This window comes from Cricetulus griseus (genome assembly GCF_003668045.3).
Source record: "Cricetulus griseus strain 17A/GY chromosome 1 unlocalized genomic scaffold, alternate assembly CriGri-PICRH-1.0 chr1_0, whole genome shotgun sequence".
NCBI lineage: Eukaryota > Metazoa > Chordata > Mammalia > Rodentia > Cricetidae > Cricetulus > Cricetulus griseus.
The window spans coordinates 197947950-197969713 of record NW_023276806.1 but is presented as its reverse complement, the minus strand read 5'-3'; the positions used below and the strand labels follow the sequence as shown (position 1 = coordinate 197969713).

At 42.2% G+C, this 21764-nt stretch overlaps 1 protein-coding gene across 5 annotated transcripts in view; it reads left to right on the top strand.

Moving 5' to 3' along the window:
* Nucleotides 1-21764, top strand: part of Ahcyl2 (adenosylhomocysteinase like 2) — a 154381-nt gene that overhangs the window by 94227 nt on the left and 38390 nt on the right. For 3 of the 5 annotated variants that reach the window (XM_027391376.2, XM_027391372.2, XM_027391374.2), the window contains 3 exons: nucleotides 14665-14776; nucleotides 19426-19569; nucleotides 20105-20205. In XM_027391376.2, the coding sequence (XP_027247177.1) occupies nucleotides 14665-14776; nucleotides 19426-19569; nucleotides 20105-20205 (357 nt within the window). The remainder of the gene's footprint in view (nucleotides 1-14664; nucleotides 14777-19425; nucleotides 19570-20104; nucleotides 20206-21764) is intronic. The other 2 variants (XM_027391375.2, XM_027391373.1) reach the window with 1 other exon arrangement.

Below are 21764 nucleotides of genomic sequence, written 5' to 3'. Positions count from 1 at the left end.
GACCTTCTAGTATACATTATAGTGAAATGTAATTGTATCGGAATCGAGTTTCTAGCTGGTGCATAAACTTACAGCTTATGTCTTACATAGTTCATGTCAGTTATCAGTTAATACACTCTCAGATGTTGTAGCTATTGTGTTTTCATTTTAGAAGGGAGGGGGGTAAAGTTGTCGCTTTCAAATGAAGTCTATTTTAGTTAAAACCTACATAAAGAAAACAAAAGTTATAATGTTCAGGCTGCCAAAGTGATATACTTTCTTGGGTTTATTGCTAATCATAGTTTCCTTCAAAGTCATTTGCCCTATGAAAGTTGGTGGTAAATGTCTGTTTACTCAGTCATTATACAGGGAATATAAAAAAGAGTATCTGGTAGCTTGATGGTTGTTGAAATGTGTAAATCTGAGAGTTAGACTCCTCTTTATCAGTAACAAGATTTTTGAACTTGATTTGTTCTTAAAGGGTCTGCTATGATGTAGATCAGAATAGTTTATAAATTGATTCCAATCAAGCAGTGGAGGGTAAATCATGCATTTCTGCAGAGAAATACAATTAAGGATTAAATGCCTTCAAAAACCTCAACATGAAATAAGTCAATAATATTAATCCTTATAGATATAAAACAATGTACCAAATCCTGTAAAAAATGGATGTAAACACTTTGAACACATTGATTTATGCAAGTTGTCCCTAGGGTGATACAAGATACACACATAGCATACAGAATTTTAGAACTTACGTGGTAATTTCTTAGGCTTCTCCTATAAGCCAGGCACTGTAATCAAGTCAGAGTTGGCTATGCCCCTAAAAGTCTGCAGTCTAATGAGGGGTGAACACATGGATGCAGCCACTGTGATGACGACTAGGAATGGGGATGTGGCCGAAGAAAAATATTAAAGGAAAAAGAAATTCCTAATTTTAAGTGCGGCTTCATAAAAACACTGATATTTTAGCCAGATCTTGGAGAATTTGATTAAGGATGAAGGAAGTAAAGGTATAAACTAAACACATTTTGCTTGAGAAAATGTCATAAGCGAAAGTCTGAGGTGGGAAAGGACATGGCATGGTAGTGGCATGATTAAAGGGGTGCCATTAAGCACTTAGTGTAGTGCTTATATCCTGCAGTCCCCATGAGACTTGGAGATGGCTGTTTTACTTTCAATTACAGATTAGGAAATGGGTGTTATAGCAAGGATAAATCAGTGGCAGCACCTGGATTCTCAGCCACGGCTGTTTGGTTACAAAACCAGCTTGCTCATGGCTACTGCCTATGTGGTCTTCACCTTAGGAAACAGCAGGTAATACAGCTCACCTGGTCTAGTTCACTGCTCAGTCATTGGAATTCTGCCTTCTCTGGCATCTTCCAACATTTCTTCCTAAGAGCTACAATGCTTCCCTCTGTTCTGCACCCAAAGGATTCATTCTTTTAGGCTATGAAGCCCAGAGGGGAACAAGACTGCAATCATAATTATGATTATTAGCTTCCAGGAAATTATCCTCTATGTCATAAATTAATGCTAGTGCTGGGACAGCAAGATAACTCACCAGGTAAAGGTGCTTGCTATACAAGCCTGGCGATCCGAGGTCAAGAAGTTGTCCTCTGCCCTACACACGTCTGCTTTGTCGATGCTCCCCTACACACATATCATGCAAACACATATAATGGTGAATATTTTTCTTTTACATGGCATATCACTGTGAGTTTGGAACTCACTGTCTATGTAGATCAGACTGGCCTCAGGTGCACAAAGATCTGCCTGCCTCTTGTCTCCTCAGTGCTAGGATTATAGGCGAGTATTTCTTAACCCAGCAATAATTTTTTTTACGGTGTCTCCGGTGGGTCCAGGTTCCTGCTCATTGGACCTGCTGTGGTAAGGACTGAACCTAGGTAGGGCCGTGCATGCTAGACAGCTGCTTTACTGTTTAGCCCTTTGTGGTACTGGTCCTGTTGTTTCTTGAACTGGCCTCATTCTCACTGTGTAACTGAGGGTAACCTTGAACACACGATCATCTTGCCGTCATCTCCTAACACTGGGATTGCAGGAGTGCACCACCAGGTCTGGCATCTCTGTCGTTTCCTGCTCCTCCTCCAGGGTCTCACTGAGTAGACCAGCATGGTCTCAAACCCAGAGACCCACTGATTTGTTTCCAAAGTGCTGGGATTGCATGCCTGGCCCCTAGGGTACTCTTTTTTTAATTAATTAAATTTATTCATTTATTTCACATTCAGACTGAAGTTTCCTCTCCCTTTTCTCTTCCCTTCCCCTCCCCTGACATCCTTCCACCCCTTCCTCCAATCCCCTCCCCCTCTGTTTCTGTTCAGAAGGGAGCAGGCCTCCCATGGGTATCAACAAAGCATGGCAAACCAAGCCGAGGTAAGACTAAGCTTCTCCCTTTGTATTAAGGCTGGGCAAGGCAACTGTGTAGGAGGAAACGGTTTCTAAAAGCCAGCCAAAGCGTTAGGGTAAGCCCCTGCTCCCACTGCTAGGAGTCCTACAAATAGACCAAGCTACACAACTGTCACACATTCGTAGTGGGCCTAGGTTAGTCCCATGCAGACTCCCTGGCTGTCGGTCCAGACTCTGAGCTCCTATGAGCCCAAGTTAATTGTTCTGTGGTTAATTGTTCCCTTGTTCCTTGATGTCCGTGGCTGCTCCAATCCTTCCTCCCTCTCTTTTGCAGGATTCCCTGAGTTCAGCCCAATGTTTAGCTGTGGGTCTGCATCTGTTTCCATCAGTTACTGGATGCAGCCGCTATAATGATAATTGGGCTAGGCACCAATCTATGAGTATAGCAGACTATCATTAAGTATCATTGCATTAATTTTTTTTCCTTCTGATCATGTTTGGTTCTGTCCTAGGTCTTTAGGCCATTCAGCCTCTGGGTCCTGGCACTCCAGGCAGTGTCAGGGGTGGGCTCACTGTCATGGGATAGGTCTGAGGTTGGACCAGTTGTTGGGTGGTCACTCCTACAATCTCTGCATGCCACCTCTACACCCCGTCCCCTGCATTTCCCATAGGCAGGACAGACTGTAGATCAAAGGTTGTGTGGATGGGCTGGCATTCCAATCCCTCCACTGGAAGCTAGGAATCCACCATTGCTAGGAGTCTTAACTGGGGTCATCCTTCTGAAATGCCCCCTCTTTCCAGTCATCTCTTTCGGTACTCTCCCCCTCCATCTATTCCCAACCCAATCCCTCAGGTTCCCATCTCCACCCGCTCCCAGTCCACCCACAAGATCGATTCTATTTCCCCTTTTCTGTGAGATCCACCTGAGCCCCCTTGAGTCTTCCTTGTTTCCTAGCCTTTGACAAAATCTGACAGCCCTTTATGATAAACGTCCTAGAGAGGTTAGGGATACGAGTGACATACCTAAACATAATAAAGGCAATAAACATCAAGGTGGTAGCCAACATAAAATTAAATGGAGAGAAACTTAAGTAATTCCACTAAAATCAGGGACAAGACAAAGCTGTCCACTCTCTCCATATCTATTCAATATAGTACTTGAAGTTTTAGATAGAGTAATAAGACCACTTAAGGAGATCCAGGGAATACAGATTGGAAAGGAAGTATTGCTATTTCAGATGATATGATAGCATACATAAGCAATCCCAACAATTCTATCAGGAAACTCCTACAGGTGATAAACACTTTCAGGGATGTGACTGGAGAGCAGATTTACTCAAAGAAAAAAATCAGGGGACAAATACCCTTCACAATAATCACAAGTAATAACCAATACCCTGTGGTATTCGATAACATCCTCTAGGAATAAACTAAGCAAATATGTGATTTTATATATCATACCTTTTCTTAAATTATGTTTATTTCCAAATTTCGGAAATGTGCAGCAGAGAGGAGGACGCTTATATGGGGGACCATAATGCAGAAACAACTGGGATCCTTTCTAATCAGATGGTTGCACAGGGAGGGATACTCTTGGCACCCTGTTTCTTCTGATACCAGACCTCTAAGGAAAAATCAGCATTGGACTGATTGGTCTCCTATATGTGCACGCTGGTGGTTGGGTGACTGGTGGGTCCTGACTAGTCTCTGTGAAGCATTCCAGTCAGCATTGTGCTGTTTCTGAAGCCAAGGCCCTTAGACCTTCCTGAACATCCCACAGGGAGCCAGCAGAGGGAGCCATGGTCCCAGAACTTTGTTCAGCATTACTCAGTAAGCTTTGGCTTTGTAAAAACCATCTTCACTGGCTTCATCCAAACACCAGTGCAATAAGAATTTAACTTGAGATAGGTGGTGGTGCCAGCCCCCTGGTGGGAGCAGACAGGGAGCTTCTGTAGCTGTTTGAATTTGAAAGCCATAAGGAACTCTGGTTTCAAGGAAACGCCTGTTTACTGTACTGATCCAAATCAGCAGCTCTCCAGAAAGGGGAGCGCCTCCTTGACCTCATCTTTATTGATCTTGGTATCAGCACTTCAGTGACGTGTCTGAGGGGCGGGAGAAAATTAACCAGGGCCTTGTACTCAGGCAAGAAAGCCAGCCTGTTGCTGTAGGAAGTTTCCACAGAGGAGGTGGGCTAGAGGAACTGCAGGGCAGAGCTTTGCATCTGCACTGATTTTGAGTAACAGGCATAAGGCTTTGAGGTTGGCTGGTGAGAGATTTGCCAGGCAGCTGGCTCACGATCTAGGTTTGTACAGGAAGCTTCTGTGAAAAGAGGTAACAGCTTCCTTTAACCTCCGACCTTCCGAATCACTAGGCCAGGGTATTCTTTGGGCTCTCAGGTAGCCCTGGCCTTTCCAAACCAGCCTTCCCTTTTGCTCCAGGACATACCTTACCCAAGCCTGCACTATGGAGAAGTGGGACGGTAACGAGGGCACCTCTGCTTTTCACATGCCTGAGTGGATGGTGAGTTCTCCTGTCCTTTGTCCTGTCCTGTCTGCTGTTTCTTGATAACAAAGGAGAGCCTTTTCCTGACAGGTGACAAGGACTGTAGGAAGCCACTGTGGAGATCTGTGCTGGGAAAACAGTGTTACTCTCCTGGCCAGCTCCTATGCACTGGGTCCCTCCTGCTTCTTAGTTAATTCCAGGGAGGCTGAAGGCCTGTTCAGAGCGGCCAGGGCAGGGGATTGCCGGGTTGCTCTGGTGACCTGCAGTGTGGGTACACTGCACAGGTGGATTATTTTTCGATTGTTTTGTATTCTCTTTCAACTTAATGCTAAGCTCTGCCTTGCGGCTGTAAAACAAAGAATATGGGAAAGGAGGACACAAAACTAGAACTTGTAGAAGTGTTCCAGTCTCCAGTCTCTGAAGAAATTTAATCATTTCTCCCTCGCCTCCTTTGGTCAATTCTTGTATGTATTTTGCTACAAGGCAAGAAACTTTACTTCCTTCATATAGTTCTCCCAGATACCATATTTGCCTGACAAATAGTTTTAGTAAAAGAATAATTAAGTTGGTATTTGTTGATAAGCACTAGTACATAAAACCAAAATTGTGGAACATGGTGGCCCAGGCCTGCCATCCCAGCACTTGAGGGTAGCAGCAAGAGGATCAGGAGTTCAAGGCCCAGTTACATAGTGCGTTTGAGGCCTACCTGGGCTCTAGCTGATCCTGTCTCAAAAACAAAGAGAAGTGACAACAAATTCTAATTTTTTGTATTCAATTTCAACTGTTGATTTTAAAACCTTTTAAATTGCATTTTACTATTGGAGGGGGTACATGTACCACAACTCAGAAGCAAAGGTCAGAGAACAGGGGTCAGTTCTCCCTTCCTAGAAATCAGTCAGGTTTGGCAACAAGTGCCTGTATCTGATGAGCCATTTGCAGAACCTAACTGTTGATTTGAAAACTCCTTAGTGTCCTAACTGGTTTCTGAAAACTTTAATCTCATTTCTTGGACCCTATCCGCATATTTCCCTTCTGTAAACTTGTTACACTTTTACAATGTATTCTAAGTTCTCTTTAGTGTGTATAAAGTTAGGGACTTGAAGAAATAACTATTAAAACAATGATTAAATAAATATATACTAGATCTAACAAAGGCTTGGTAGAGAATTTTTATCTGAGCATTGTTTTGCTATTGTCTTTTGTTTGTTTATTTGAGACAGGGTTTCTCTGTGTAACAGTCCTGGCTGTCCTGGAACTCGCTCTCTAGACCAGGCTGGCCTCGAACTCAGAGGTCCACCAGCCTCAGCCTCCCCAGTGCTGGGATTAAAGGTATGTGTCACCATCACCTAGCTACTATGTCATTTTTATAGAGGCCGTTGCTGTTGTTTTTTAAAATATTTTAGAGCATTGTGCTCATTTCAAAAATATTTGTTGGAAAGAAATTCTATTCATCCATAAAATAATTTCAAATGTAGTGATTTAGATTATGGGAAATGATTCACTTAATTATTCTGGCTAGCTCTTTAATTCTTGTTTTGATTTTGCATCTCCAGCTACTTAGTACTAATAAGAGAGAGTAGGAAATTTGGTTTTGTTACAGGAGGGCCCACAGTGAAGTATGACATTTTGTTGTTTCCGTAAAGGAGTTCTGCAGAAGAACCCTATCAAACATAATAACTGCACCACTCCAGATCAATACAAAGAAAGGTTCTCGAAGCCTACACTCTGTAAGGGCAGTCAGTCCTCATTGTCCTCTAACGATAGGTCCTCTCCAGAGTCTGTATCCATTTACCTTTTTCCTGTTTATGTGGACAGGAACATGACCTTAAGGGACTTAGGACTGTGGCTTAAGGCGTGTGACCTTGGGCTGCCTAGTTGGAGAACATTTTAAACGTTGTAATGTATCTCTCTCACCTAGCCCTTTATTAAAGTCCCTTTAATCAGTAGAAAAACAGCAAGGAGCAGTAGGGAAAGGCTTGTCTTCAGGAATGCCATTGGCTCATTTGCTATCTTTCTTTGTCAAAGGCTTTTGAAGCTTTCTTTCAGATACTGCACAAGTCATTAACTTCTGACCTGGTCTGAAGGTGACCCTGCTAGCTGCTTAGCCAGCAGTTAGCCACAAAACACCTCTAGTGCATTGCCTATAGATTTCCAGATCTCATCTGCAAACTGCAGAAGTCCCTTTTAATCCCCAATAGAAAACTCTGAAGCCAGCTCCCACATGGGGCCAAAATACCAAGAAAGCTTTGACAAATATCATTCGTACATTTCAGTGTACACAGTGAAATGAACTCACCAGTGCAATGGCCCTGCTACCAAAGGACACAGTGGCCTCTCACAAGGCTTTTCTGGAGGAACACAGAGCAGAATTGTGTCCTCCTTCCCCGCATCCATTATTAGTAATCACCAGCAAAGTGGGACTTGTGTGCCCTGGAACTGGTAACTTTTTTTTAAAAGTAGCCATACTTTTCGCTGATATCTCTTGGATCTTTACATGAATTCTGGAGTTTGAACTGAAATTAAACCCAGGCAAATCATATTCATACCTGAATCTATAGCAGGCATTCTGTAGCAGCATGGGCCTATAATTGCAGGACTACAAGCCAGGACAGAGTATGAAGAACCCCAAGCTCAATAAATGACAAGGTAGGCCGGGTGTTGGTGGCTCATGCCCTTAATCCCAGCACTCAGGAGGCAGAGGCAGGCAGATCTCTGTGAGTTCGAGGCCACCCTGGTCTCCAAGCGAGTTCCAGGACAGCCTCCAAAGCAATACAGAGAAACCCTGTCTGGAAAAACCAAATAAATAAATAAATAAATAAATAAATAAATAAATAACAAGGTAGACCTTCTAGGTGACATTCCCATCAGTCACTGGAAACTCCTGCCAAACTCTGTTTTCACATGAGGGGTTTTCTTAGCCTTATTCAGGCAGTTAAACTGCTGGGGAGTTGGAGAACTCATTCTGTAAAGATTTATTAATATATTTTATCTTCCCTGATAAATCCTTAGGCCCTTCTGTCTTGTACTGAATCCATGGAAATAACAGTAACTGTTGTTAAGTTTTCACATTTTAATATTTTCTCTTCCTAACCAGTCTCTCTGTAGTGCTTTTCCATGTTAAATCTGGTTGCTTAACCTTCTTGAGCACAGAGCCAGCTTACTGCAGTATTCTTTGGGGCAAAAGTAATCTTTTTTGTAGGTAAAGACTTTGTTTAGACTGTCCATTTGGCTTGGAAAGAGAAGATGTCTTCAGGAATATTTGAACTATTTCTACTTGGCAATGAAACCTAAACCTTTATCTCTTTTAGGGCTTATAGACATTTGTGTATTTCAGATTATGAATTTTTGCCTTGAAAGAATAGAAATATTAATATTTTAGGTTTGTAAAGTATATGTAGTCCTCAAAACCCTCTTATATCCTTATTTTGCCAGCACACATTTTTGTGTGTGTGATGGTGGTGATGTGTATGTAGACGCTGGAGAACAAACTTGGGTGTGTTCCTCAGGCACTGACCACCTCTTTTTGAGACAGAGCCTCACTGGCCTGGAGCTCACCAATTAAGCGAGGCTCGATGACCAGCAAGCCTCAAGGATCTGCTTGTCTTTGCCCCTCAAATGCTGGGATTAAAAACTTGGGTCACCAAACTGGCTCTCTTTACATGAATTCTGGAGACTGAACCAGGATCAAACTCTGGCAAGAATACTTGCCTACGGGCAGGCGTTTGTGGCACAGGCCTTTAATCCCAGCACTCGGGAGGCAGAGGCAGGCAGATCTCTGTGAATTCTAAGCCAGCCTTGTCTACAGAGAGAGTTCCAGGACAGGCTCCAAAGCAATACAGAGAAAACCTGTCCTGAAAAGCCAAAAATTAATTAATTAATTAATTAATTAATTAATTAATGCTTGCCCATGATGCCAGAGGCTGTAAGTTCTCTTCCCAGCACCACTACTTAAATAACAACAACAAAACCACTTTGCAGTTTGTCAAATGAAGATAATGATACCCACTTCTTAGATCCTTGTACATGGCTCAGCAATATGGCTCAGCAAATAAAGGCCCTTGATGTGGAACTCACAGATCTGAATGTAATCCTCAAAGCCCCATAGAAGGAGAGAACTGACTACCATAAATTGTCTTCTGACCACCACCCCCACACACAAAATAAATGTAATAAAAAATCTTTTGAAAGATTCTTGCATAGAAGTAACATGTGGGCATGTAATACACATTAGCACAGCGCTTCTCCCAGAGAAATCAGTGAACACTATGCAATATGATCTTTTTTTCTGGAAAGAAAGATTATCCTTGCAAAACAAGTTATCATTTTGGCTTTTCTTGCACTTAACAAGCAGTTTCTCCTCTCCTCTCTTTTTGTTTCTTTCCATTCTCTTCTATCTCATCAAATCATATCCCTACCCAAATCTGTGGCAGGCAGTCTAGTGTAGCATTCCTCGGGCTCCTTTCAGAAATCAGAATAAATAAGACAGCTGTTTCTGTTTGGCTGGATCTTTATTTGGCATGTAATAAGGTTGCTGCGATTCTGAGAACTCAGTGGTAAATTCTCCCTTATGATTGCACCTTCCAGGAAACACATTAAAAAATTGTGTGTGTTTATGTGTGTGCGCTCGTGCGTGTGAATGTACAGTGTGCAAACTCACTATCCGTGCGTATATATTCCGCTGGGTGTGCACAGCAGAAGTGAGAGGGCCATGCTGGGTGCCTTTTATTGCCTTAAGACAGGGTTTCTCATGACACAGAAGCTTGCAAGTTCACCATTTCCACAGGCTGGCTGGCCTGAGAGTTCCAGGATCTGACGTCTCCACACCAAAGTGCTAGGGTAACTAGTGCACACAGCCATGCCCAACATTTTACATTGGTCCTGAGCATTACAACTCAGGTCCCATGCTTGCAAAACAAGGACCCCTAACCCACTGAGCCATCTTCCTAGACCCAAAATATGCTTTTGTTTTTTTAAAATAAGAAAAAAAGTGAATGGGTCACTCGATACTAAATAAGCATCAGTCTTGAGATAAAACTAAGTGCTGAATATAAAAAAAAATTGTATAGAAAATATGCAAACTCAGGCATGGTGATGTCCTTCTGAAGCAGGAAGATCCTCAAGTTCCAGGACCAGTATGAACTGCATTGAGAGACTCTGTGTCTAAATAAATAAGCAAATAAGTATTAAGGAAAGAATCAAGTGCAAATAAATAAATAAATAAATAAAATGAGAAAATTGATTTCCTTGGTGACAGAGCTGGATCTAGTGTCCCCTGCCTGGTTAACCCAAGGGCAGAGTGTATATAGAATGGGGCTGTCTGACACTTAGTACCATCAATGTTTTTTTCTTCTCTTTATAAATTCCCTCATTCTTTCAGTGACTCTGTAGTTAATTTTCTTCTAATGAGATGAGGCTAACTAAAATCATCTGACATAGAAAAGGAGGAGGTAAAGTTAAAAGGGAACCTAATTAGCAAGTTAATTATAGCAGGAAAAAGTGCCTGGGTTATATAAATAAGCCATTGATGTATGCATGTTTGTTGGGCCTTGTCTAGGGACTTGTTAAGGTTTAGAGGTCAAAGGCGCTGTGTAATGATATGTTAGGAAACGTGATAATAAAGAAGGACATCCAGAATTAGGAATGGCTGACGAGCCACTAACCGAACTGCTTTATTAAATCCTGCTCTACGGCCGAAAGGGTTGTTGGAGCTGCTTCAGAGATAGCCACCCCCCTCAAAAGAGAAAAAAAAAAAAAATAGTAGCGAGCTGGAACCAGAGCCAACAGAATTGCTGATGAGGAAAGTTTAAAACCTGACCACAAGGGTCCTTGGACCAAAGAGGTGGCCTACTGCCGGTAATGTCACAGTCTACTGGCTGGTAGCGTCAGTATGCTGAGCAGCAAGAAGAAATACATTGTCAATAGCAACTCTGGGATTAAAGCCCAGGTGAGGCTAAGCTCCCGTTTGCCAGTCTTGCTGCTGCTGCGGCCATTACTGTCCAAGGCAAGCTGCTTGTACTCTCCTTCCCCTCCTGTCTGCCGTCATCCTTCCCTCTGGCGTGCGGTGAGCTACCCACTCCTACCAGCTTCTTTCCTCCCCTGCCTTGGTGTTAGGCGGTGCTGAGGTGGGAGAGGAGCCGTGCCTGCAAGGACTCTGGTTTCTGACGAGGTAGGGAAGTTAGGTAAACGTTGGTAGACTCTGCCAAGGCACCTTAACTGGCCGGGCATGCCGTTGCTTTACAGAATGGGGTGGAATGGTACTGATAAAATCACCAGAGATGCCTCATTTAATTCATGTTTTGGTTATCAGTAAAAAGTAAACACTTATTTGTTGGGAAATCATATAACTCACTACATTAAATGGTTTCTCACTAATGTTCTTGTATATTAATAACCTGGTGGGGGGCATTGAATTTACCAAGAAATTAGCAAGACCCATTTTATATGTACAGCCTATTTTCTTAAAGCCCGAAGAGCCGAAGTTGGTGAAGGAATTACCACAACTGAACGACTGTAGGACAAGGAGCTCAGCCTCATGACACACTTGGAATGACAAAGCAGCTGTGTTTCTGGGTGACTTGATGTCACTGGACTAAGTAGTGGTAACTCGGAGGAAGCGACTGGCCTCCTCTAGTGGTAGATATGTACACATGTGTGTCTGTGTGCACACACATGCAGCTGTTATGTCAGTGTGCGTGGTTGGCATTGGCGTGGGGAGGCAGTGTTGCAAATCTGAGGTGAGAGATCTTTTAGGCTTTCTTTTTAAAGGGGGGCCCTGCTGAAGACACTGCCTTACTGTGGTCTTTGGGAAGACATTCATTCCTCTTCCTTGATGGGCCTCTGAAAAAGAATGAAGGCGATTATCTCGAACCAGGTTGATGAACTGAATGTCAGCATTTGGACCTGACTTCTGTGCACATCTCCACCTTTCCCTTGCCAGTTTTTTTAACCCTTAAAATTACTTTCTGAAGACTTAATGCTTACTATGATTACTAATATCCCCTCAAGTACAGACAATGAAGATAGAATAAGCTCCTCCAGACTCCTTGAGTCAGCATTTGACTTGGTGCGTAGGATGTGCCCGAGAATATAAGGGCGAATGGAAATCAGCCCGTATGGAGCCTGTAATTCGTAGGCTTACAGAGTACAGAAAGGAAGACAGCGTGACGACTGCTGTGCTAGAAGTACATAAAGATTCATGGACCTCCCGCTGGAGTGCATGGAAAGGGCACTTTATCCTTTTTGGAATAAATTGGTACTTCAGCAAAACAATCAAACTTGTCACTTTCCATTTTGCAATGAGCTCCTAACCCAATGAATTGCCCTATTACAATGAAAGCAATTTGCAAGCTCTGAACCATTCTGCAGGCTTTATTTTTATTTATTTATTTTTTTGTTATAGCTGTGGAAGTGCTATACATTTCCTCAGAGGCAGTGAGTGCTAAGCTTTCATTTTGGCATTAGTCCCCTTGTCTCAGTGCTCAAGAGGTAACTCAAGAGTTACCTCTAAGTACAGGAAGTGCAGCCACTGATTTCCTTCTGATTTCTGCCCATATAAGTTTATCATAAAAGTTAAAATCAGTTGTCAGGTCTTTGATTTTTTTTTTTTTTCTGTAAACTTTTCCCTATGCCACTTAGGATCCAGAAGAGTCATCTAAGCAACTGTGTAAATGTTCGGTTAGGAAAAACTTATTAATAAAGTGAGTGATAGGAGCTTTGATTAGTAAAGCATCAGCAGCAACTGTCAACTGTAGGAGCCATAGATAAAATTAACAAGAAAGTCACTATCAGATCTGTTACTGGAGTTTCTTGACCCTCCAGGTCCCCATGCCCTTCAGCCCCAAATAAGCGCACAGAGACATATATTAATTTATAAACTGTTGGCCGATGGCTAGGGCTTCTTACTGGCTAGCTCTGTCTTAATTATTAACCCATAATTACTAATCTATGCATTTCTACATGGCCTTATCTTACCAGAGAACACCTGTCATCCTATCTTCCCGGTCTCTACATAACCATCTCCTTGCAGTCTCTCTCTCCCTGTCTTTCCCAGAATTCTCCTGTCTCCTAGTCCCACCTATCTTCCTGCCTTTATTGGCCAAACAGTGTTTTATTCATCAACCAATAAGAGAAACATATATATAGAAGGACATCCCCCATCATCAGATATTTTTCAAATATAACCTACAGAGTATGATTTGAGTATGTAATCAGTCCAATCATCCACTCCTCCCATATCTGTAGTCACTGATAATAATCAAGCTTATGGCTTTTAAAGTATTTTATGATGCTAGACATTAAAATTAGTTTATTTACTGTATCCAAAGAGCTAACATCTTAGAAAATCCTTAGCAAATTAAAATGGTTACCTGCTGTAGGGGAGGAGTTAATGAGCTATCAAATCTGTGTTTCACAGACCATGCACTGTCTCATGTAACCTTCTCCAAAACCTGGGATGGAGTACTTTTACTTCTGTTGTGTTTATGGGAAAATGAAACTCACAAAATCATCTTGACCAACATCACGAAGCTTATGAATGGTATAGCCATTCATGAAAAACCTTTTTAAAAAACTAGCATGCCACACTGTGAAGCTTAAAGCTCGAGCCAAGTCTGTCTGTCTTTTTGTACCTTGCTGTTTTCTCATCTGCATATGTGGGCATGCAGAGAATTCTAAAGGTTTCTTCCAGCTTTGCATTTTCAGTGAAACAATAGAAAGTGTTTCTGAATATGGTTCACCTTCCCTAAAATTTAATTTAATCACAATACTGCTTCTCTCTGTGTCACAGTTATAATGTACTCAGTATATAGTCATTAAATCAAACACTTAAATTTGATGTGAAGAATGAAAAGTTATTCTTCTTTCAAAAAAGTTCTTGTTTGTTTGTTTGTTTGTTTGTTTTATTGCTTTTGGAGACAAGGGTTTTCACTGTGCATCCCAGGCTGGCTTTGAACTCATTGTGTTCCTTCTGCCTTGGCCTCCTGCATGCTGGGATTACAGGAGTATACCCCCACACTCAGCTCCAAAGAAGTCATCCCCCCACTCTGCCCACCCTCCCCAGTACTAGGGATCCATTCCAGGTCTTTGCATAGTGAGAAAGCACTCTGTACTTAAGCTATATACTTGCAACTTTTTTGAGAGGAAGGGGGGGACAGGGTCTTGATTCAAGCTGCCATGTAGTTGAGCATGACTTTGAACTTCTGATTCTCCTGCCTCCTGGAATTGCAGGGGTGTGCCAACCCTGCTCTAGCACTCCCAGCATATGCAGTACTAGAGACTGTATCAAGGTCTTGGTGCATTCAAGGAAAGCGTGCTAACAACTGAGCCACGTCCTCAGGCCCCAAAGAGTCTTCATATTCTAAATATGGGTTTGTTTAAGCAAATAAACTGCATTGAAGGTGACATTTTATAATAATACAAGTGGTGAATGAATTGCTTCCTCAAAATAGAGGTGGGCTTTCTTCATTTGTAATGTGGTGGTTTGAGTGAGAATGGCCCCCAAAGGCTCATATATTTGAATGCTTAGTCACCAGGGAGTGACCTTGTCACTGTGGGTCAGCTTTCAGGTTTCAGAATCCCATGCTAGGCCCAGTTCTCTCTTCCTCTCTGCCTGTGGATCAGGAGGTAGCTATTAGCTACTACTCTAGTGTCTGCCTACATGCTGCCGTGCTCCCACCACGATAATGGATGAAACCTCCAAAACTGAAAGCAAGCCCCCCAAAAAATCCTTTCTCTTGTAAGAGTTGCCTTGGTCATGATATCTCCAAGTTGTATAGCTGAAGTTCTTTTCCTTTCTTTAATGAGGGTTCTTTTTCTTAGCAGATCCAGTTTGCTGACCAGAAGCAGGAATTCAACAAGCGTCCTACCAAAATTGGACGTCGCTCTCTGTCTCGTTCCATCTCTCAGTCATCTACTGACAGTTATAGCTCAGGTGAGTTGCTAAGCTGCCATAACCCCCTGTCAAGGTTAATTGGTATCTGCAGCAGATCTTCCATCTATCCAAGGCCAGTCATTCTCAATTAGTGATTGATGGGGGAGGGCCCAGCCCATTGTGGGTTGTGCATAAGAAAGCAGGCTGAGCAAGCCAGAAAGTAGGCAGCACCCTTCTATGGCCTCTGCGTCAGCTCCTGGCTCCAGGATCCTGCCCTGTTTGAACAGCAATGTGGAAGCAAAAGCCAAATAAACCCTTTCCTCTCCAACTTGCTTTTGGTCATGGTGTTTCATCACAGCAATAGTAACCCTAAGACACCATCCTTATTTATTTTTTTAAGATTATCGTATGCGTTTGTTTTATGGCCCTATATATGCATGCACAAATACAAATATGCATATCCATACTATGATACCCCAAGATACACACAATGGGAGACATAAGAACAAGAAACATGTGGTTCTACAATGATGGGTGAAAAGGAAGAATCAAGTCCCTCAAGGAATTATTATTGAGTTTGTTGAGGTGTTAGCACAAAGCAAAGACACACAAAAGACCCCCCCCTCCATGAGCATAAGAACCTTACCTGTCTCTATCACAGGTGTGTCTGTAACACAGGTGTGTCTCTAGCACGTATCCAAACAGTATTTGGATCATAATTGATGGCAACATTTGCTGTGACGCATGCCTTTAATCCCAGCACTCGGGAGGCAGAGGCAGGCGGATCTCTGTGAGTTCGAGACCTACCTGGTCTGCAGATCGAGTTCCAGGACAGTTAAGGCTATTACACAGAGTAGGCCTGTCTTGAAAAACAAGCAAAACAAAACAAAACAAAAAAGTTGTCAACTTAATATATTCATTCAAGGATATTAATTCAGGATCAGGGAATCAAACCACCCTAGTTTTAGAGACAAAGTGGAAATATGATCTGGTGGGTGCTGGAATTGTCATCCGTGTGAGTGTATCATCCCTGGCAAATGTCCTGGCCTCAAAGAGAGTATTTAAATGACAGGGTCACCTAGCTTATCTAGTTATTTATTTCTCAGCAAGCTTAAGCCCTTATATAATCTCTAGTACTTAAATATTTTACTTAGAAATAAAATTCACCATTTTTATTCCCTGTCTTTTCAGGATATTCTGCTAACCCAGTTATGTCCATCTGCATACATTCTAGATTATGTTTTCAGAAATATTGCCTATGCATGTAGTGCTCATGATACTTTCTGGCCTAATCTCTAAGAAATATTATTTTCATAAACTCAGTACTCTTTATTTTATTTATTCATATATTTTTTTCAGGACAGTCTCTCTACATGTCCTGGTTGTCTTAGACCTTCCTATGTAGATAAGGCTGGCCTCAAACTCACAGAGTCATCTCTGCCTCTTGGGTGGCACTTTTAAAATATGAAAACCTCCTAAGCAAAAAAAAAAAAATCATAAAAGCAGATGAAAAGAGTAACCTTTTCTTCAGATTTAGATCATTCTCAGTGATACATTTATGAAAATGTTATCTTTATGATCAATGAAGTGGTTATAGATGAGAAAGCATGAAGTGCTGTACTTATAATTGACACTTAGAAATTTTGACAGATTTTAAGATTTTTTTCCAAATAATAAAATTTTGTTTGTGTTGGGTTGCTAACATAACTTTTCACGTATTTCTCAAGTCATTCATTAGTACAACCCATTCCAAACACAGGCCCCTACTGTTTTTTCCATTAACAAATAAATAGATTGGGCCCAAGAGGAACTGCCTGACTTTAATTAATTTAATAAGCCTAATTCAATCAGCATTCTAACTTCTTGCCTCCTAACAAGCTCTCACAGCCTCACAGGGAGATAAAGGTAAATCAGGCGTGGGCCATAGAACATGGGTGCATATGTGCAGTGAGAGCATTTGTGGGTTAGTGATTCGTCAAGTTATGCTTTGGTTCTGGCTCTTGAAAATGAAACAAGACCACCCCATAGTAAAATTATATTGTACTTTTCTACCTAAAAACAGAAACATTTTGGATGTTATCTCCTTGTTCTCGTAAGATCAATGATAGTTAAGTGAAAGGATAAGCCTGTGGATGGGGGGGTCTATTATATCACCCATTTTATATTAGGGTAATTAAACCAGGTATGAGGTCCATCCTCCAGTAGGTAACTGATGTTTTCATTTTGAGAAGGCAGCGCTGGTTACCACAGCACCACCAATACTGCACCACTGGCTTGTTGCTGATAACTGAGCTTCAGAGTATGCTGATGGTTACAAATATTTGTAGGAACTGTTCAAAATATAGTAGCAGGCAAATCAAGGCCAGACTGTGCTACAGAGAGAGTTCCAGGCTAATCTGGACTACTTAGCATGCATTATCAGAAAACAAAAGTGGCAAAAAATGAGTGTGTTCAAACTAAATACATGCATGCTACATGCATGCCAGCGCCTGTGAGGTTGTGAGAGCTTGTTAGGAGGCAAGCAGTTAGAAGGCTGATTGAATTTCCACCATGTTCACAGAAACCATTCTCTTGGCCTGGGTCTGTCACTGTTACAGCCACGTAACAGTGCACTGAAGGACAGTTGCTGCCAAAAGTACCTGCCAATTGTAGCTTTGTATAAAAGACTTGGGAAAAAAACCTTTGTCTCAGAAAAAAAGTGGTATTAGCTGCCTGCTATTAAGAAGGTAAAGCTGGACATGGTGGTACACATATTTCATGCACCTGAGGGCAGAGGCAGGTGGATCTTTGTGAGCTTGAGGCTAGTCTATATATCAAGTTCTCAGATAGCCAGGGCTACATAGTGAGACCCTGTTTGAAAAGAAAGTAAAATTCCAGCTTTCTCAGCTCTAGCATAAGGAAATAATGTAACTGGTTTGTTCTTTAAATTGGAAACAAAAGGCCAACAACAAAAACTGGAGCCAAGGTGTTGTGACACCCACCTTTAATCCCACCACTTTTTCAACTCCTTTTTCAAATTCAGTTTCCTTGTAAATCTGGATCAGGACTGGAGAAGCTAGTACCGTTTTCTCTCAGGTGGGAGAAGGTGGTCTCTTAAGCCTGTCATTCCTAAACCATATCGAATACTGACTGATAAAACAGACGATGCCAGGAAAGCTATTTCTAGCTCTGTTGCCAAAAGTACTTTGAGCTCTCTTACCCTAGGAGAGGAACCAGAAAGTTTTGTGCAGATTAGTTCCTTGTAAGAACAAAAGTCCCTTTGGGGCTTTACTAATTCCTTCACCTCCCCTGGTGTGCATGTTCATTCCTGTGCCCTCCTGTTAGGACTTTGCTCTAAGGCAGCTCACCAGAGAAAGAGAGATCGTCTAGCCCCAGCTGACCCCACAGTATGCAGCACTGTGCCTGATTAACTGGGCAAGGTGGGACTTGCCTTTTACAGTCTGCCCTCCACCCCCACCCAGATAGACCCTCAGCTAAGAAATCCCAGAAATGCCCTAATGCTCTAGATCTAAGTAGATCAGAGCCCCAGGCCCACAGGAGCTCTGAGTGTGTGCAGCTTTCTCCCCCCAGAAGTGATGGCAGTGCTAACTTCATGGAGAGATGTAAACACTCTATAGATCGTGTTTTATGTCCTCCATCCTCCCCCAAGCTGCAAGGACTAGGAAGAACTATCGTGTTAAAAAAAATCGAGACAGAAATTGCTTCAGAACATAAAGACTAAAAAGATCTCCACTAAGGCTGTGAACTCAGTAGCAGTAACTGCCTGTTGGCCACAATCAAGTGTGGCCCTTTTACCCTGTAAGTGCAGTGGTTCTCTACCTATATAGATTGTGACCCTTTGGGGGTTAAATGACTCTTTCCCCGAGGTCTCCTAAGACCATTGGAAAACAATTATTTACATTCCAATTTATAAGACTAGCAAAATTATAGTTATGAAGTTGAAACGAAATAATTTTATGGTTGGGGTCACCACAACATGAGGAACTGTAACTGGCATCAGGAAGGGTGAGAACCACTGCTATTTGTAGTGTGTATTGCTAGTGGATTAGTCTGCAGGGCACTAAATGTACCAAAAGAGGATATTTGCTGCTTTGGGAACAGCGGCTAGAAAAGGAGGATAGTACATTGAATTGTCAGTGTCTAATTGGATCTGCAAGAATAGTTCTGCCTCATCAGAGCCAGTCCTGAGAAACATAGCTCTGTTATGTCAGACAAATTCCTTCTGTGTGGTTCTTAATTACTTTCCCATGAGTTCCTTGTTTTTCAGGTCTTATCTGTGCAGTTATTGTACTACAAAGCAAATTACTTCAGGCATTTAAGCAGCAGGCAGAGGGGTGTTATCAGGCTAGAAACCCATGGGTTAATGACTGGCTTGCTTAGGAACTTTAACCTGTGGCTTCCGCGAGGCAACTTCCCTCTCTCTGCATATTCAAGTATTACACTTCTCTGTGTTCAAAACGAAAAGTTAGCACTAGATTCCAAGTGAATGCTTCCCAGGGAGAATGCCTTTTGCAGCTCTCTCAGCTTGCCCTTCGTAACTGTTGCACCTTGCGTAATAGGCAATGATCGGTACAACTCCAAGTTTCATTAAGGAGCTTCCTAGAGGTGTTAATTTGTGTAGCGCTAATGACTAGTGAAGTCAGTGCTTTGCAACGTTGGAAGAAGCTAATCTTTTCCCTGATAGATTTTTTTTTTTATTTGTGTTCCAGCTGCTTCATATACAGATAGCTCTGATGATGAGACATCCCCCCGGGACAAGCAGCAAAAGAACTCTAAAGGAAGTAGTGACTTCTGTGTCAAGAACATCAAACAGGCAGAGTTTGGACGCAGAGAAATTGAAATTGCTGAACAAGGTAAAGAAAGAAATGCCTTTCTACCTGCCTGTGTCATTTTGTCATACTAATACATCCTGGGTCAGCTGACTTGTCAATTTTCAGTGCAATCTTAAACCATATATATATATATATATATATATATATATATATATATTATTAATCTGAGACAAGGTCTCAACTCTGTAGCCTAGACTGACCTTGAATTTGAGGCAGTTCTCTTGCTTCTACCTCTCAAGTACTGGGATTTATGGGTATGAGTCAGTATGTCCACTTCCTGAAGAATATTTAAGAGAATCTGAGCTTAGGAAACACTGTGGGGAGGGAACGAACTCTGATAGTTTAGAGGAAAGCCCTGGATAAGAAGGACTGGCAGATAGAGAATAAAACTGGGGAACATTTGTCTCTGAAAGCCTCTCAGAGAACATTCAGGAACCTCATCTAACAGAAGCTGACCAAGGGAATGGTCTTAACTTAAATGAGTAATTTTTCTGTTTAGTATCTTATTTCTCATTCTCTCTGTTTAATATTCTGTGTTTGTATTGGGCCTTTCCAGAGATGCCTGCCCTGATGGCCTTAAGGAAGAGAGCCCAAGGAGAAAAGCCTTTGGCTGGAGCCAAAATTGTGGGTTGTACACACATCACTGCGCAGACCGCTGTGAGTCCTTTTCCTCCTAATAACAGTAATTGTACCAGCCGCTAAAAGCACACCACCAGCAGGCACCAGACTGACCATATTATTTCATTAACCCATGTGATGCTTTGTAGGCATGTATTCCTTTTTCCATTTTAGAAACAAGGAAGCTCCCAGCACTCGGGAGGCAGAGGCAGGCGGATCTCTGTGAGTTCGAGGCCAGCCTGGTCTCCAGAGTGAGTGCCAGGATAGGCTCCAAAGCTACACAGAGAATCCCTGCCTCGAAAAACAAAACAAAACAAAACAAAAACAAAAAAACAAAAACAAAAAAAAAAAAAAAGAAAGAAAAGAAAAAAGAAAAAGAAAGAAACAAGGAAGCTGAGGCCCAGTATGCTTTGGTAATTTTTCCAGGGTTACACAGCTTGGGAAGCCAGGCTCGGGCTTGAACGTGAATTGCCAGGTGAGCGAGTGAAGTCCTCCACTGCTGTACCACACAGCTTCCCCTCGTTGCCCTTTCTAGTGACCTCTCTCTGAGTCAGCCTTCCATATAGAGCTGCCTTCAGCAGCAAGTAAGAGAAAACGGACTCAACTGGTCTCAGCATCGAGGAATCAGTTATGTGATATTGCTAAAAGTCCATCTGGAAGGCAGGTGGTGGACACAAGGCTCCTGTTTCATCTCTTCCTGATTCTTTTGGAGCTGTCTCCACAGTTTGCCCACTTCATCTTCAAGCTGATAGAAAGGCACTTACAGCCACTTACTCACCGCGAACTGATAAGAAGAGGAGGACTGTTTCTTCTGCTCTCCTAAGAGCAAGAAAACCCTTGCAGGATGGTCCAGCAGGTCACCCTGAGGAGGACATGCTCATGTATGCAGTGTGTGCAGGTCACCATGTGGGTGTACCATGTGTGTGCAGGTCTCCGTGTATATAGGTGTACCATGTGTGGAGTATGTACAGGTCACATGCCTCTGCTCCCCTAGTTCTGAAAAGGGGACTAGAATCCCCAAGATTGGCTTAGACCAGGGATTCCTACACTCAGTAGCATTATATTCTATTTATAAGAAACATCCTTCCAGTGCCCCTGAGTTATACTGAGGTAGAATTCAGATACATCATAACCTATGTTATATGTAATCTTTAAATTTTTAAATACAGAATCAGAACTAAAATAGGAAGAAATAAAAAGAAAGTAATTTATAAAAATATATTTCAGTATGTAAATACTTAAGCACCACTATAACAGAATACTCAATATCTGTCCTGACACATATAGATAGAAATGTTTGTGTGGGGGGGTTGTCTTGTGTGAATGAGTGTTTTGCCTGCATGTATGTAAGTGTACCGTGTGTGCACAGTGCCTGCAGAGACCAGAAGAGAGCATGGAACTCTCTCATAGTCTGTGTGTGTGGAGACCAAACCCTGCTCTCAACTGCTGAGCCATCTCTCCAGCCCCTGCTTTTCTTTCTGTCTTTGTATTTGACTTTATTTTTGAGACAGTATCTCATGTGTCCTGTACTGGCCTTTAACTTGCCGTTGTAGCTAAGGCTAGCTTTGAATTCCTGATCCTTCTGTCTCCCAAGTGCT